Source organism: Bubalus kerabau, chromosome 2 (genome assembly GCF_029407905.1).
Source record: "Bubalus kerabau isolate K-KA32 ecotype Philippines breed swamp buffalo chromosome 2, PCC_UOA_SB_1v2, whole genome shotgun sequence".
NCBI classification, from domain to species: domain Eukaryota; kingdom Metazoa; phylum Chordata; class Mammalia; order Artiodactyla; family Bovidae; genus Bubalus; species Bubalus kerabau.
The window spans coordinates 107,152,783-107,168,558 of NC_073625.1; the positions used below are offsets into that span (position 1 = coordinate 107,152,783).

Sequence of the window (15,776 nt, forward strand, 5' to 3'; positions counted from 1 at the left end):
CACGAGGCTCCCCCGTCCCTGGGATTCTCCAGGCAAGAACACTGGAGTGGGTTGCCATTTCCTTCTCCAATGTATGAAAGTGAAAAGTGAGAGTGAAGTCGCTCAGTCGTGTCCGACTCTTAGCAACCCCATGGACTGCAGCCTACCAGGCTCCTCCATCCATGAGATTTTCCAGGCAAGAGTACTGGAGTGGTTTGCCATTGCCTTCTCAAAATAGGAATTTGGTAGTTCTTAAAAAGTCACAGCAAAAAAATTCCCATTCCAGTTGAATGTGCTTCAATTTGATTCCTTGTCTGCTTGGTTCCAAACTACTCCCTGAACTCTCTGTGTGACCTTGAGCAAGTAAGCTAAACCTAATTAACTTCTGTTTCCTCATCTAGAAACCAAGGGATGTAATCCTCAGATTGCCCAATTTTGTTCCCTGTAGGACAATATATTCTCTAGCTGTGGTCTCTAGTGAGTTTCCAATAACATTAAAGACTGTGAAGGTATTAAAATTGTGTAGGAATTTCACAATATAATGTGTTGCTGGTCATTAGATAAAATCTGTTCTAAGGGACCTTAAGTAAACTAATTATCCCCCTCTCTTTGCCATTAAATGAGGTAGAACTTTTCCTTTTGTTTTGAAGTGTGTGTTTGTGTGTGTGTGTGCGCTTGTGTGCAGGCCTGTGTTTTGAGGAAGTTGCTAAGTTAACCTTTTACATATTTACACATCTATAGTTATGTTTACACACTTAAATGGACTGCCTGACATCCAAACCCTCATGTCTCTTATTAAGGAACTCAAGTGCTATCCTCTAAACTACAAGGAAAAGACTCTATGCTGTGCTGTGATAGGCACTTCTCAAGTCAGTAGACATGCCTTTTACAAGTAATAAAATGAAGCTGTCAGCCATTGCAAATGGACCAAGATAGAGGTCACATGACTAAACCACCCCTGCACAGGTACTCTCTGATGTATTTTACTCTGGTTTCAATCTATTAATCAGAGGAGTTGGGAGAGCAATAATTTAAATGCTGCAATAATCAATTCCATAACACATTAATAGAAGCCACAGTCAAATTTTGCATACAACTAACTGCACTGGAATCTTGACAGGAGTCCTAGGGCCATGCCTAATTTGCATTAAATTTACATAACATTGTAAATCAAGAATACATGAACACAGCCCTAATATTTGTTAGTGCTTAGATCCTTCCTGGTAGATGGATTGAAACTGCTAGTGGTTTGACTCTGCTTGCAATAAAACTGTACAGCTGATCAGCTTTGTTCTCATTCTGCAATTATGGGGAAAGGGCCCCAGGAGAGCTATAGTTTTGGGGCTTGCGTATGCCATTTAAGGTTTTGATCCTGTAAAACCATGACTCAGATGTGCCCTTGGAAGCCCCAATCTGGAAGCAGATTATCCCCAATGATTTTGCAGATCTTCGTCACGGCACTTGCTCACAAATAACTTGCCGTGAAATAGAGATACAAACTACAAAGAAAGCCAGCCAGCTGAGAGGATGCCAAGGCTTCTGGAAATTTTTATTTTTCCAAATAACGTTTACTATCAGAAAAACAGATAATTAGTGATATTCTTTAAACTGAGGACAGACAGAAATCACACCTTCAGCAAAAGCATCCAGTATCTAACAGTGTGAAAAAATGGACCTCACATGGTTCCAAGCATTCTGTGTGTTCTTGTGTCTCTGTGGACAGCTGTGGTCTTTGCTGTGTGTTATGACACTCAGGGTTAAGAGAAAACATTCTCACCAAGGTTATTGACTCACAGTGGCAAGACTCCTTTTTCTTTTTCCTCCTCAGTTCTATTATTTAAAGTCTATACCCATTTAAAGTTTTTCTATGTAAAAAGAAAATAGATAGTAAAGTGCCATAATGAATTTGGAATTTGCCACAACGAATCCTTTATTCCAGAAAGGATTACTCGAGTATTTTGTATGTCATGATTATTTTCTGCCGCTCGCCTCTCCTTTACCATCTTCTCCTTACCTTGCACGATCAAGTAAACTTGGGAGGTCTTCGGCTCATGTTGTGTCTGCACTGAGCAAGTGTAGGAACCCTCATCGTAGACATCCACCTTCTGGATTCGCAGGCTGTACTCCAGAGAATGGCGTTTCTCCAGCTCAACCCGAGGGTCCAGAGACCACTTGTCATGCCCAGCAAAAATGATGCCAGAACGGTTCAACCAGGCCACCTTTGAGTTCTTATCTTCTACAACGCACCTGGCAAAGTAGAACAATGACATTAGAGCCTTAGTTACACCCGGATCTGCATTCATTCTTCACACAATTTGTCTCAACAAGGCCAATCAAAAGAAATGACTGTGTGCAGGATGAATCATGGCCATGCCATTTCTTAAGAGTCCCGAATAGTGTCATAATTTCTCCTTTAAGATCTAATCCCCATCCACTGGACGGATGTCAGTATATCACACTCAACGGGGCAATAAACAATCAGGGAGAGTAATGCAGGCAAAGTTAAATGGATATCAACTTCCCATTGGATTATATTCTTCTTGCCTAGGAAAAGGTCATTCCATTTGTTTAAGTTACTTTGAGAATTAGGCAAATGATAATATGACACATTTACTCAGTTTTGAACTGCATGTATTCTTTCATTCAGTTCAGTTCAGTTCAATCGCTCAGTCATGTCCGACTCTTTGAGACCCCATGGACTACAGCACACCAGGCCTCCCTGTCCATCACCCACTCCTGGAGCTTACTCAAACTCATGTCCATCAGGTTGGTTTTGCCATCCAACCATCTCATCCTCTGTCAGCTCCTTCTCCTCCTGCCTTCAATCTTGCCCAGCATCAGGGTCTTTTCCAATGAATCAGTTCTTCGCATCAGGCAGCCAAAGTATTGGAGTTTCAGTTTCAGCACCAGTCCTTCCAATGAATATTCAGGACTGATTTCCTTTAGGATGGACTGGTTGGATCTCCTTGCTGTCCAAGGGACTCTCAAGAGTCTTCTCCAACACCACAGTTCAAAAGCATCAATTCTTTGGCACTCAGCTTTCTTTATAGTCCAACTCTCACATACATGACTCTGTATGGGACTCTCTCTATACACGACTACTGGAATAACCATTGCTTTGACTAGATGGACCTTTGTCGGCTATACTAATTTTTTAGTATTTCTTAAAGGCTTATGTGAAGGTGGATTCAAATTATGCCCCACCATTGAATCAACAGGAATTAGACTGAATTTTAGAGTTTACTTCTGATCATTCCAAGTTCGGAATGCCCACCCCCAGGAATGAGAAGTGTGTGAGCAGATCTAGGGGTAAGTAGATAGGTATTGTAAACAAAATCAAAGCTCGTATCATCTTGCCTAAGTCTGGTTCCACCTTTTGAAGGCAGCAGGTTGTAGGCTGGGAAGACAGCTTGCTACCAGCATTTCTAGCACAATAGAATGAATTCAATCTTTTCTAGTAAATGAAAAACTAATTATTCCAAGGAATATGAAGGGAAAAAATATTGATTTGAATAACTACTTATTTTAGAAACCTAAAAGGGTTTAATGGAGAAAATCATACTACAATTGCAGCAAGAATCTGGAAATGGAAAAGTCAAGCCAAAAATCTTCTATATCTTTGGCAAGATTTATGTCTGCCCCACAGGGAGGTGGTCTCAGACCCTGTTCACAGCTGCAGAGCCAGCTGCTCAGTACTCTGGGGCACGAGGGACGGACAGAAGAAGCCAGGATCATGACAGCAGAACAATAAAATGCCATGTTCCCCTGTGTTTTCCAAACTAAGTCCAATCCAGATTTTCTGTCTGGTCCAAACAGCCATGTGTGGACAGGAAGCTGATACACTATCCACAGGTGTAACTACATAAAGATACAGAGTCCAATTCATCTCTTCTAAAAGAAGGAGAAATGTGGAATCTTTTAAAAATAACTCACTTATGGTACAAAAATCATTCTCATCCTATTATTTTGGGGTAAATTTCAAATTTTAGTAAAAATGAGATTTCATTTAATTACATGAGTGCATGATATAAAGGTTTTTCTTTTCCTCTTCGCTTATTTATTTTCAGAAACATAGGTAGATTAAGGGCGTCCCTGGTGGCTCAGTGGTAAAGAATCCACCTGCAATGCAGGAGCCACTGGAGATGTGGGTTCAATCCCTGGATCAGGAAGATTCCTTTGAGGAAAGCATGACAACCCATTTCAGTATTCTTGCCTGGTAAAATCCCATGGACAGAGGAGCCTGACAGACTACAGTCCATAGGGTTGCAAAGAGTCAGAAATTAATGAAGCGACTGAGCACAGAACACATGTGGATTAAAGTACCATTTAGTAGCTCCAATATATGTTTCTCTGCCATGCAGATATTATTGAGATCAATTATGCTTGATAATTTAAGACTCTTCTAAAGGGGAGGGCAAAGCTAACTTCATGAATGCTACTTGCTTCTCTCCTGACTCAATTTTACTTTCCCTCTTCCATTCCTTGGTGGTACCATGTCTCTGTCATTGGTGGCATTTGTAGCACTTCTCAACTTAGAATCAGTTATGAATCAATAAATAGATTATTTGCTATCTTCCTCTAGATCAGTAATAAAGTCTGATGTAGGTGTTCTGTGTTTTTCTTTTCTACTGAGAATAATGGAAATTTCTCTTTGCCAAACATTTTAATTTTCTATCACAGTTATTATTGGGTTGCTTTCATCATCTACACAGCTCAACACAGTAGTAACCAGTATGTTATAGCATAGAGGTGTACCTTAAATGGTGTTTAGCCTGGAGGAAGACTAGAATATGTTTATCTTGAGAAAATACATTATATATATATATATAACTATAAATAAAGAAATGGTATGGACCTAACAGAAGCAGAAGATATTAAGAAAAGGTGACAAGAATACACTGATTTATACAAAAAAGATCTTAATGACCTGGATAACCATGATGGTGTAATCACTGAACTAGAGCCAGACATCTTGGAGTGCAAAGTCAAGTGGGCCTTAGGAAGCATCACTACAAACAAAGCTAGTGGAGGTTATGGAGTTCCAGCTGAGCTATTTCAAATTCTAAAAGATGATGCTGTGAAAGTGCTGCAATCACTATGCCAGCACATTTGGAAAACTCACCAGTGGCCACAGGACTGGGAAAGGTCAGTTTTCATTCCAATCCCAAAGAAGGTTAATGCCAAAGAATGTTCAAACTACCACACAATTTCACTCATTTCACATGCTAGCAAAGAAATGCTCAAAATCTTTCATGCTAGGCTTCAACAGTACATGAACTGAGAACTTCCAGATATACAAGCTGGATTTAGAAAAGACAGAGGAACCAGAGATCAAATTGCCAACATCCATTGGATCATAGAAAAAACAAGAGAATTCCAGAAAAAAACATCTACTTCTGCTTCACTGACTATGCTAAATCCTTTGTGTGGATCACAATAAACTGTGAAAAATTCTTAAAGAGATGGGAATACTAGACCATCTTACCTGCCTCCTGAGAAACCTGTATGCAGGTCAAGCCACAGTTAGAACCGGACATGGAACAACAAACTGGTTTCAAATTGGGAAAAGAGTACATCAAGGCTGTATATTGTTACCCTGCTTATTTAACTTATATGCAGAGTACAGCATGCAAAATGCTGGGCTGGATGAAGCAAAATCTGGAATCAAGATTGCAGGGAGAAATATCAATAACCTCAGATATGTAGATGAAACCACCCTTATGGTAGAAAACAAAGAGGAACTAAAGAGCTTCTCAATGAAAGTGAAAGAGGAGAGCGAAAAAACTGGCTTTTAAAACTCAACATTAAAAAAACGAAGATTATGGTATCCGGTCCCATACTTTATGGCAAATAGATGGGGAAACAATGGAAACAGTGACAGACTTTATTTTCTTGGGCTCCAAAATCACTGCAGATGGTGACTCCAGCCATGAAATTAAAAGACACTTGCTTCTTGGAAGAAAACCTATGATAAACCTAGACAGCATATTCAAAAGCAGAGACATCACTGCCAACAAAGCTCCCTTATAGTCAAAGCTATGGTTTTTCTAGTAGTTATGTATGGTTGTGAGAGTTGGACCATAAATAAGGCTAAACATCAAAGAATTGATGTTTTGAACTCTGGTGTTGGAGAAGACTCTTGAGAGTCCCTTGGATACAAGGAGATCAAACTGCTGCTGCTGCTGCTGCTAAGTCGTTTCAGTCGTGTCCAACTCTGTGTGACCCCATGGACTGCAGCCCACCAGGCTTCTCCGTCCATGGGATTCTCCAGGCAAGAACACTGGAGTGGGTTGCCATTGCCTTCTCCAATGCATGAAAGTAGAAAGTGAAAGTGAAGTCTCTCAATCATGTCTGACTCTTAGTGACCCCATGGACTGCAGCCTACCAGGCTCCTCCATCCATGGGATTTTCCGGGCAACAGTACTGGAGTGGGTTGCCATTGCCTTCTCCGGAGATCAAACTAGTCAATCATAAAGGAAATCAAACCTGAATATTTATTGGAAGAACTGACACTGCAGCTGAAGTCCAATACTTTGGCCATCCGATGTGAAGAGCCAACTCACTGGAAAAGACCCTGGGCTGGGAAAGATTGAAGGCAGGAGGAGAAGGGGATGACAGAGGATGAGATGGTTGGATGGCATCACCAACTCAATGGACATGAGTTTGAGCAAACTCTGGGGGATGGTGAAGGTCAGAGAAGTCTAGCATGCTGCAGTCCATGGGGTCACAAAGAGTCAGGCAGGGCTGAGGGACAACAACAATACATACATATTTTGTCTTATTCATTAGGGTACCTCCAAGCACTAATACAGTATGAAAGAGACCCTGGTACATGCCCGTCATATGAACCAGCAGTGCCACATATGCTGAGAGAGGATATATGGTTACCTATATTCACTCCTCCCATCCCAAGCCCTTACAGCATCCACTAATGGACTGCGCAGATGTCCTTATTAGTGAAAGGCAGAGTTTCTAAGTTGAATCTTTTGGGTCCTTTGGACACTTTAGCAATTTTTTTTTCTGTGGAAAAGTTAAAATTAGCACATAGATCATGACTCCAAATTATTCTCTGAGAGTTCAGATCTATCTTACCTAAAGAAGTAATTGACTATTTCAGCAAAATTGCCAGACCTATAAAGATGCATCTACTGAAACAGTACAAAGTTATGTGGAAATTCTGCTGTAATGGTCCACATGGTATTTTATTTGTATATTGTGTTTTATTCAAATTTATTTTTCATAATTTCTCCTTTACTTCCAAATAAGTGAAAGGAACACTAGAATACATACATACACACATACACTCACACTTTTCACTAATCAATATCATTAGCCAACTCCACGCACCAGAGCACAATGTAGCATTTTTAAAAAGGAAATTGAGACTCCTCCAGATATTTAAGGCTTCTTCTTTTATGCAGCTAATGGTTCAGAGTAAGTGTGTTGACTTTATAAACTAGAAAATAATCTTTCTACAACATGGCTAAAACATTCACAATGAAAAATGAGCAAAAAAAATCATAATTTTAGAGTTAATTTAACATTAAGAATGTTTAAATCTTGATTTAAAGTGGCAACTATTTTAAACCATAAGATGTGCATATAAGAGAAAAGATGATCAAAGTAATAGTCTCAACTACAGAAAAGTGTAGAAGTTTTGTTTGTTAAATGAAAATAACTGGTCACATAGGATAGTCACAGATGCCTAGCTATTCGGAAATGAGGAAATGCCAATTAAAGAGAGCGCTGGGTCCCAGCAAGTGCTGACTGGCCAGTAAGCATCATGAGCTTGCATCTGAAGTTAAGTGGCTTAAATGTCTATTAGGCATGCCTGTGGAGTGAGTGTTCTCATGCCATACCACTGTAATATGGCAATAAATGATCCCCCACCCAGAATGCTGCTTCAGTACCAATCTAGTTCAAAAATAAATACCTAGGCACTTCATCTTCTAAATCGACTCTGGCCAAAGCAGGGAAAGAACAAAGAGACACATTTTTCAAATCTGTGTTATGTGTTGTTTGGATTTAATAGAATGTTTCCTTTAAAAGCTTAGGATACACAAATCATTCCAGGATTTAGAAAGGACTGCATGGTAAAGAGAGTAAGTGTTGGTCCCAAGAAGAGAGGGCAGGGACTGACCCTCCACTCTGGGTGGGATTTCTGGCAGGTGGCTGAGGCCATGAGGATATAATACAAAGTGTTGCCTTTCCAGGAAATCTTGATTAGCACCCCATCCTTTTACTTGGCTCCTTCTTATTACTCCCCAATGTATTTGAGTTATCTGTACTTATCTTTCTTCATAAGCTTATTAATGAGAGTGACCCTCAAGAAGTCACCTATGGAACCTTCATGGGGCCAACAGAATAACCCACCATGTATATAGTAGGCACTCGCTAAAATGTGGAATAAATAAACTGAATTTAACAAACTGCTATTAGATCAATTATCAAATATTTGTTAATTATTTAATAGGTACAGTATAGATGGTAACTATTTTAACTTTTCTTAACTAATAATTAAAATTTTCAGATACATAGGGAAAATTTAAAGAGAATTACTCAGTATGGAATTAACGTGAAATCAAGAGAGAAATAATTGTTATCAATGAAGAAAAATCATTCCTGGGAATTAAATAATCTATATCACACATTAAAAACAGTGAAAAGAAGTATAAAGCACTAGATAAACATTTAGTGAGTTGCCCACATTAACCACGAACCCACAAATTTCACATTATTACTTACCTTAACTATGAACCTATGATTTTTTTTTTCAAATCAGCTTTAAAAAAATAAAAAGGGAAGCAAACACATTTCCAACTTCCCTGTTCAGCATGTCTGAATCCATAAAACTGTCACAAAAAATCAATTTACCCATAAAAATTCTCAAGCATTGGATCTCTGCAAGTACTTTACACCAAGTATATTATGCACAGGTACATAAATAGGTACATTGACAATTCTACTCATACTGCATCAAGTCTGGGGATTACACTTCCAAAACAAAGAATTTAATTGGAGGCAGAAAGAAATGCTAAATTTGGTTTGAACCAATAGATGGCTTAATAACATATTTACTGACAGTACATCCTTGATGTAAGTGATACATATCTAACAGATATTAAGCCTGTTCAGCTGCTACTAGACACAGCTCATTTCTAATGAACATTACTGGCTGCTATAAATGGACCGAGTTAGTATTTATATTTATCCAGACTTTACTTTTGAAGAGTATAATTTGGTATTTATTCTACAATAACAAATAAATATATTTTACTTAGTTTCACACCAGTTATCTGCCTTCATACTTTCTAATTATACAGACTGGGGAAAGTGTAGCTGGATGGGTGAGAGAGATTTGTTTCTTAGATTAAGAAAGAACAGTGAGATGAGTGGTTTTTAAGCGGGGGCAATTTGTGCTTCCAGATGATATTTGGTAATATCTGAAGACATTTTTTTGAATATCACAATTGGAAAGAGGAGGCTGTTTCTGGTATCTGGTGGGTAGAGGCCAAGAATGCTGCTGAATCTCCTACAATGTAAAGGATACCCCAACAACAAAGACAAATCCCAAGGGAAATGTTGGCAGGGTTGAAGTTGAAAAAGTTGAGTTAGACCTTGGTCCCTTGGTTTAAAGATCTGGGAGCATAAGTCAAACATCTACAGTACAATGCTGTTTTTTTTCATAAGCTACTACTGCTGCTGCCAAGTCGCTTCAGTCGTGTCCGACTCTGCGCGACCCCATAGACGGCTGCCCACCAGGCCCCCCCGTCCCTGGGATTCTCCAGGCAAGAACACTGGAGTGGGTTGCCATTTCCTTCTCCAATGCCTGAAAGTGAAAAGTGAAAGGGAAGTTGCTCAGTCGTGTCCGACTCTTAGCAACACCATGGACTGCAGCCCACCAGGCTCCTCCACCCATGGGATTTTCCAGGCAAGAGTACTGGGGTGGGGTGCCATTGCCTTTCATAAGCATATACTCCTAAATTTATAAGCATTTAATTGCCACCGGCAAAGCCCTTGAATTATAAGTCACATTTGTGACAAGAGACACTACAATGAAGAGTAGTGATACTCTGGTTATAAGGTAATAGTTAAGGAATCATGCTGCTTTGTTGTTGTATTTTAAGTCTTAATTATACAACAGTGTAATCTTGTACATTGCTGATAGTACAAGAGAAAGCTATAACTTAGTTCCTTCCTAAATTAATGCTGGAGAAATCGTTTGACCTTAGTGTTTGTTTGTTTGTTTTTTAAATGGGTCAGTAATACTTAGGACAGGTAAGGGAGAATCAACTCAGTCAGGGCAAATTTGACTTTTTAAGGAAATAATTAGCCTTTATTCATAGAAGAACTATTTTTTAAAAATTAACTTCTACTATTTTTTTCACATCTGTAATGTTTTTCTCTTTTACAAGATGTGGGATGATTCCAGATATGGATGGGAAGTCTTTAGGAATGTGTTAGTCCTTTATTTTGATGCCTTCTGCTTTATAATTTTAATCCTACAAATGAAACCCTTAATGAAGCAACAAAATTATCTCATTTCCCACTAGAAAGAAAGACACTTGGTCTGGAAATTCATCTGGTTCATTCTCAGCATTACAGCGGGCCATTAGGAAATGCTCTAAGCAGAGGCAATAAAGTATCAGAAATATCCCAAATTCTCCTGTGTCAAAAGTCATTACTCTGGGAGTTTCCTGGTGGTCCAGTGGCTAAGATTCTATGCTACCAATGGAAGGGGCCTGGGTTTGATCCCTGGTCAGGGAATTATTAAAAATCCCACATGCAGCAACTAAGAGTTTGCATGGTACAACTAAAAATTCCACATGCCCCAGCTAAAGATCCCAAATGCCACAAATAAGACCTGGCACAGCCAATAAATCAAAATAAATATGCAAACAAAAAGTCATTAGTCTGATTTTATCCTATTAGTATAATGAAATCTAGCAACACATATGCAAACACATTTTTAAAAATACTAAATTAGTTAAAAGCCAAATTTAAAGAATTTTGAGTTATTAAACATTTTGGATCATCTCTGCTTTATTACCATATTCTAAGATTAAACTCTCAGTGGGTAAAGAATACACCAGCAATGCAGGAGACACAGGTTTGATCCTTGGGTCAAGCAGATCCCCTAGAGGAGGAAATGGCAACCCACTCAAGTATTCCTGCCTGAAAAATCCCATGGACAGAACAGCCTGGCGGGCTAGAGTCCACAGGGTCACAAGGGGTCAGACATGACTGAGCAACTGACCACACACACACACAAGATTAAACTCAGAAAGAAATAAGAGAATTGTGGTGATTCATTGCTGACCTTCAGTCACTCCTGCTTCCCTTGCCTGTGACAAGAAGTTTCAGTTTTCTAGCTGCCTTACTCCCATCTCTACTTCTTTCCGGTCTTGACTTCTGGCTTGACCACTGCCTGCACATTCTATTTTTCCTGTGCATATCTGCTCTATTAAACTTGATATTCTTTAGGTAGAAACTGATCTAGATTTATGACAGTTTATTTTCCTTGATTCATCCTGAATTTTTAGTCCAATTAACAATGACACCATTGAACCTTTGAATGACACCAACGAACAATGACAACATTTATATGATAGGATCATCTCCTCCCCCATAGGTTCTCTGTACACATTCATGCACAAGTCCCTGTACGCACATATGTATATGCACACACAGTAGTGATGGATGCTCAAAAGGGTGAGAATACAGAGGTAGTAAACCACAGGAATCCGATTCAGGTGAACCTATTGCTGGTCACAGTGATTCAGGAATCTGCATACTACTGATGGAATATGATATAAAAGACATGCACTGTTTAGTTCCTGAAGATAACTGATTTAAGTTCTGACCTGCAGTCTATTTCCTATTGCCAAACAGGTGAGTCATTTAGACTTTCTGTATCTTAGTTTTTTCATAAGTAAAATGAAGTTCATGATACTTTCCCTGATCTCTCGGAAGCAGTCTTACAGTAGCTCTATGAATAAAATGATGTGATGTACCTGGAAATATTTCATAAGGTGTAAAACAATATCTATGCTTATACTTTACCATGGTAACATATGGTAGATAAAAAGGAAATGGTCATATATAGGGATGACTATGGGACAGGGGAGTCTGGTGGGCTGCCATCTATGGGGTCGCACAGAGTTGGACACGACTGAAGCGACTTAGCAGCAGCATAAGGAAAATAATGATTTATACAAATCATTCAACAACTTTCTCTCTTTATAGCATGGTATCTACTAAATACATAAAATCAATAATGCCTTTCTTTAAAGTCTCAATTTACATTAGTTATTTGCATGCGCTAAGTGTTCTTGCCTGGAGAATCCCAGGGACGGGGGAGCCTGGTGGGCTGCTGTCTATGGAGTTGCACAGAGTTGGACACGACTGAAGCAACTCAGCAGCAGCAGCAGCATACTAACAAAGCATCCTTTCTGCAACTGAGTTATTATCTATTAGGATGATTATCATCCATGAGAACAAAAGAAAAAAAAAAATATCCACAGTGGCAAACAGTAAAGCCAGGCCAGTCTGCCATCCCCAGAGTAGTAAAAAGTCCTCCCTAGACATGCTTTCTGTCTCTTACGATCACTAGGGAGCATCTGGTCCAGCCATGAGTGCATTCTCACGTATGCATATATATGTGTGTGTTGCTCTATTTTCAGGTTCATATTCTTAAAGGAGCATAAATACATATTACATGAAGGTGGTACAGGTGAGGAGAAGGGCAAGCAGAGAAGGAGCAGAACCACCAAATTAAGAGTTGAGTACAGCGCCACAGTTCTAGAACAACCTGTGTTCCTCTGGTTGTCACATCAACAGTGTCTCTCTACATTTACATAAAAAATGAAAAAGAGGAAGACAAAATTTTTGAAAAGAAAATTTGAGATTGAGACCAGGAGAAAACTGATTTCTATCCCAGTCACAAGTGGAGTTTGGATCAGTCCCAGGAATATTTATATATGGTTAGAAATAGCTCCTCTTGGTTCGTTTGAAGAATCCTGGTCCCTTTAGAAAATAAATCATCACCTTAATCACACCATAATTCAAGATTCCCCATTTTCTTGTCACTGGTAGGGTGGAAAAGCCACGGGTTCTGTAGTATAGTAGCTTTAGGCAAGTTACTTAGTGACACAGAAAACAAGTTTAGGCCGAGAAGCCGGTTTCCTGCTCTGCATTTTCGTTCCATCACGTTCTCCACTCTGTGATCTTGGGACATTTGCTTACCTCTCTATGCCTGGTTTTTCTTATCTGTAAAATGAAAACTACAGTAGTATCTACTTCAATGAGTAGTTGTAATGCTTAAGTAAGGTTAGTTTGAAACATAGAGCAGTGCCTGGCCCTAAATGGGTCCACTCCTACTGAAAAGCTTCAGTGTTTTTCTTCAGCGAAACAGAAACAATTACTATGTCTCCATATTGTGATCATTAAACGGGATAAAGTATTAAGAGTACTTAGCGAGCTACCTCTTGCCTAGAAAATCCCATGGATGGAGGAGCCTGATGGGCTGCAGTCCATGGGGTCGCAAAGAGTCGGACACGACTGAGCGACTTCACTTTCACTTTTCACTTTCATGCATTAGAGAAGGAAATGGCAACCCACTCCAGTGTTCTTGCCTGGAGAATCCCAGGGACGGGGGAGCCTGGTGGGCTGCCGTCTATGGGGTTGCACAGAGTCGGACATGACTGAAGTGACTTAGCAGCAGCAGCAGCAAGCTACAGTGGAAACAGTGTCAGACTTTATTTTTTTGGGCTCCAAAATCATTGCAGATGGTGACTGCAGCCATGAAATTAAAAGATGCTTACTCCTTGGAAGAAAAGTTATGACCAACCTAGATAGGGTCACACAGAGTCGGACACGACGGAAGTGACTTAGCAGCAGCAGCAGCAGATAGCATATTGAAAAGCAGAGACATTACTTTGCATCTAGTCAAGGCTATGGTTTTTCCAGTAGTCATGTATGGATATGAGAGTTGGACTGTGAAGAAAGCTGAGCACCGAAGAACTGATGCTTTTGAACTGTGGTATTGGAGAAGACTCTTGAGAGTCCCTTGGACTGCAAGGAGATCCAACCAGTCCATTCTGAAGGAGATCAGCCCTGGGATTTCTTTGGAAGGAATGATGCTCAAGCTGAAACTCCAGTACTTTGGCCACCTCATGCGAAGAGCTGACTCATTGGAAAAGACTGATGCTGGGAGGGATTGGGGGCAGGAGGAGAAGGGGATGACAGAGGATGAGATGGCTGGATGGCATCACTGACTCGATGGACGTGAGTCTGAGTGAACTCCGGGAGTTGGTGATGGACAGGGAGGCCTGGCATGGTGTGATTCATGGTGTTGCAAAGAGTCGGACATGACTGAGCGACTGAACTGAACTGAACTGAGCGAGCTTTGGAAGAGCCTAAAAAATCTTTGTGCCCATCACTTTTCATAATTTGAATCTAGGAAATTTTCCTGTAGAAATCTCATTTTGGAGCTAAATTCAGATAGCTCCAGGTATTGTTGTTTAATTCAATTTCTTGTTTAGTAATAGGCATATCTTGGGAAACCTCCTTTCAGGGGCCTAGGTTTTCCTATGTCTGGTCCTTATGAACGATAGTCAGTCCTCAAAAGTCCTCAAGTATGAAATTGAAAGCGGGATAATGCAGCATGGTTACAGTGCAGCCATGTAAATGGAGGCTCTAATGCCATCTCTGGAACTTTCTTAGAGGATTTGTGGCATACATGTGCCTAGGGAGCTCCGGCCTTGAATGCCTTACCACTTGTGATCAGATAGAATGATCTCTCTTCAGGTCGGCCTGGACAAGGACAACAAAAGGTCCATGTTGTATTTTCTGATCTGCTGCAATCTGCTGGTCAGACATCCGAGTTCCTCCTAGGCAAGGCTATTACATGTGGACCCTCAGTTGCAAGAACAAGGCTGGTTTCTTCTTCTCAGTGCCTGAGTGGCAATTACACTCTCACAGAAGTAGGAAGAGGCTAAACCCCTTTGTTCCCCTTTGAATTGTGGATTCTCTTCTTTCCTCCTGACTAGGCTGAGTGAGGATGAGAAGCAATTTTAAAGTTGCTTTTGTTTTGATTCTTGCTATGAGTCCCTGTTTCTGTGAAAAATCTCTCTCATTTAGAAGGAGAAAAAAAAAAAAAAAACTGCCTTTAAGTTGTACCTTTGAAAGAATAAAATTAGTCTTGGAATCCTGGCTCCAATTTCTAGTTAAAATTTTCAGTCACTATGCAATTAAAAACAACTCCACAGCTATTTAAAGAAAATGTTGTTGCCTTCTGAGTCATTACAAAGTAAATATAAAAAATATGCTAAGTTCTCGAAGGGAAAAAAAACGGGCTTTGTACCACAAAGGGTTTACTCTTTATCTCCTTCCAGCAGTAAGGAAAATAAAAAGTGCTAACAATAAATTATAATGCACTTAGGCTGAGCATCCTGGTGTATGAGGCATGGATGAGGCTACAAAGTCAGGAGACTATTTTCCATAAGCCTGACTTGAAAACCCAGGCCCTTCCTCCTTTATAGTCTTATCATACCCAGCATTATGTAAATATTATCATTGGAGCAGAATCAAGTTAGAATATGACTCATCGTTACATGCATTTAGATATAATTTGGATCAAATTTATGCCCTCTAAGATATGACAATTAATAGATATAGCATGTTTGATATAACAGTTAACATATAGTAAGTATGTAAATAAATAGATAATGAAACTGTCTGCCAGCACTACCATTAGACAAGGGCTTTGTTATCTACATTGCTTTTATAGGTAGAGT

The 15,776-nt window shown here is 39.7% G+C and overlaps 1 protein-coding gene across 2 annotated transcripts in view; it reads right to left on the reverse strand.

The window, feature by feature from the left end:
* Positions 1–15,776, reverse strand: part of LSAMP (limbic system associated membrane protein) — a 701,079-nt gene that overhangs the window by 315,354 nt on the left and 369,949 nt on the right. For both annotated transcript variants that reach the window (XM_055568268.1, XM_055568267.1), the window contains exon 2: positions 1,994–2,226. In XM_055568268.1, the coding sequence (XP_055424243.1) occupies positions 1,994–2,226 (233 nt within the window). The remainder of the gene's footprint in view (positions 1–1,993; positions 2,227–15,776) is intronic.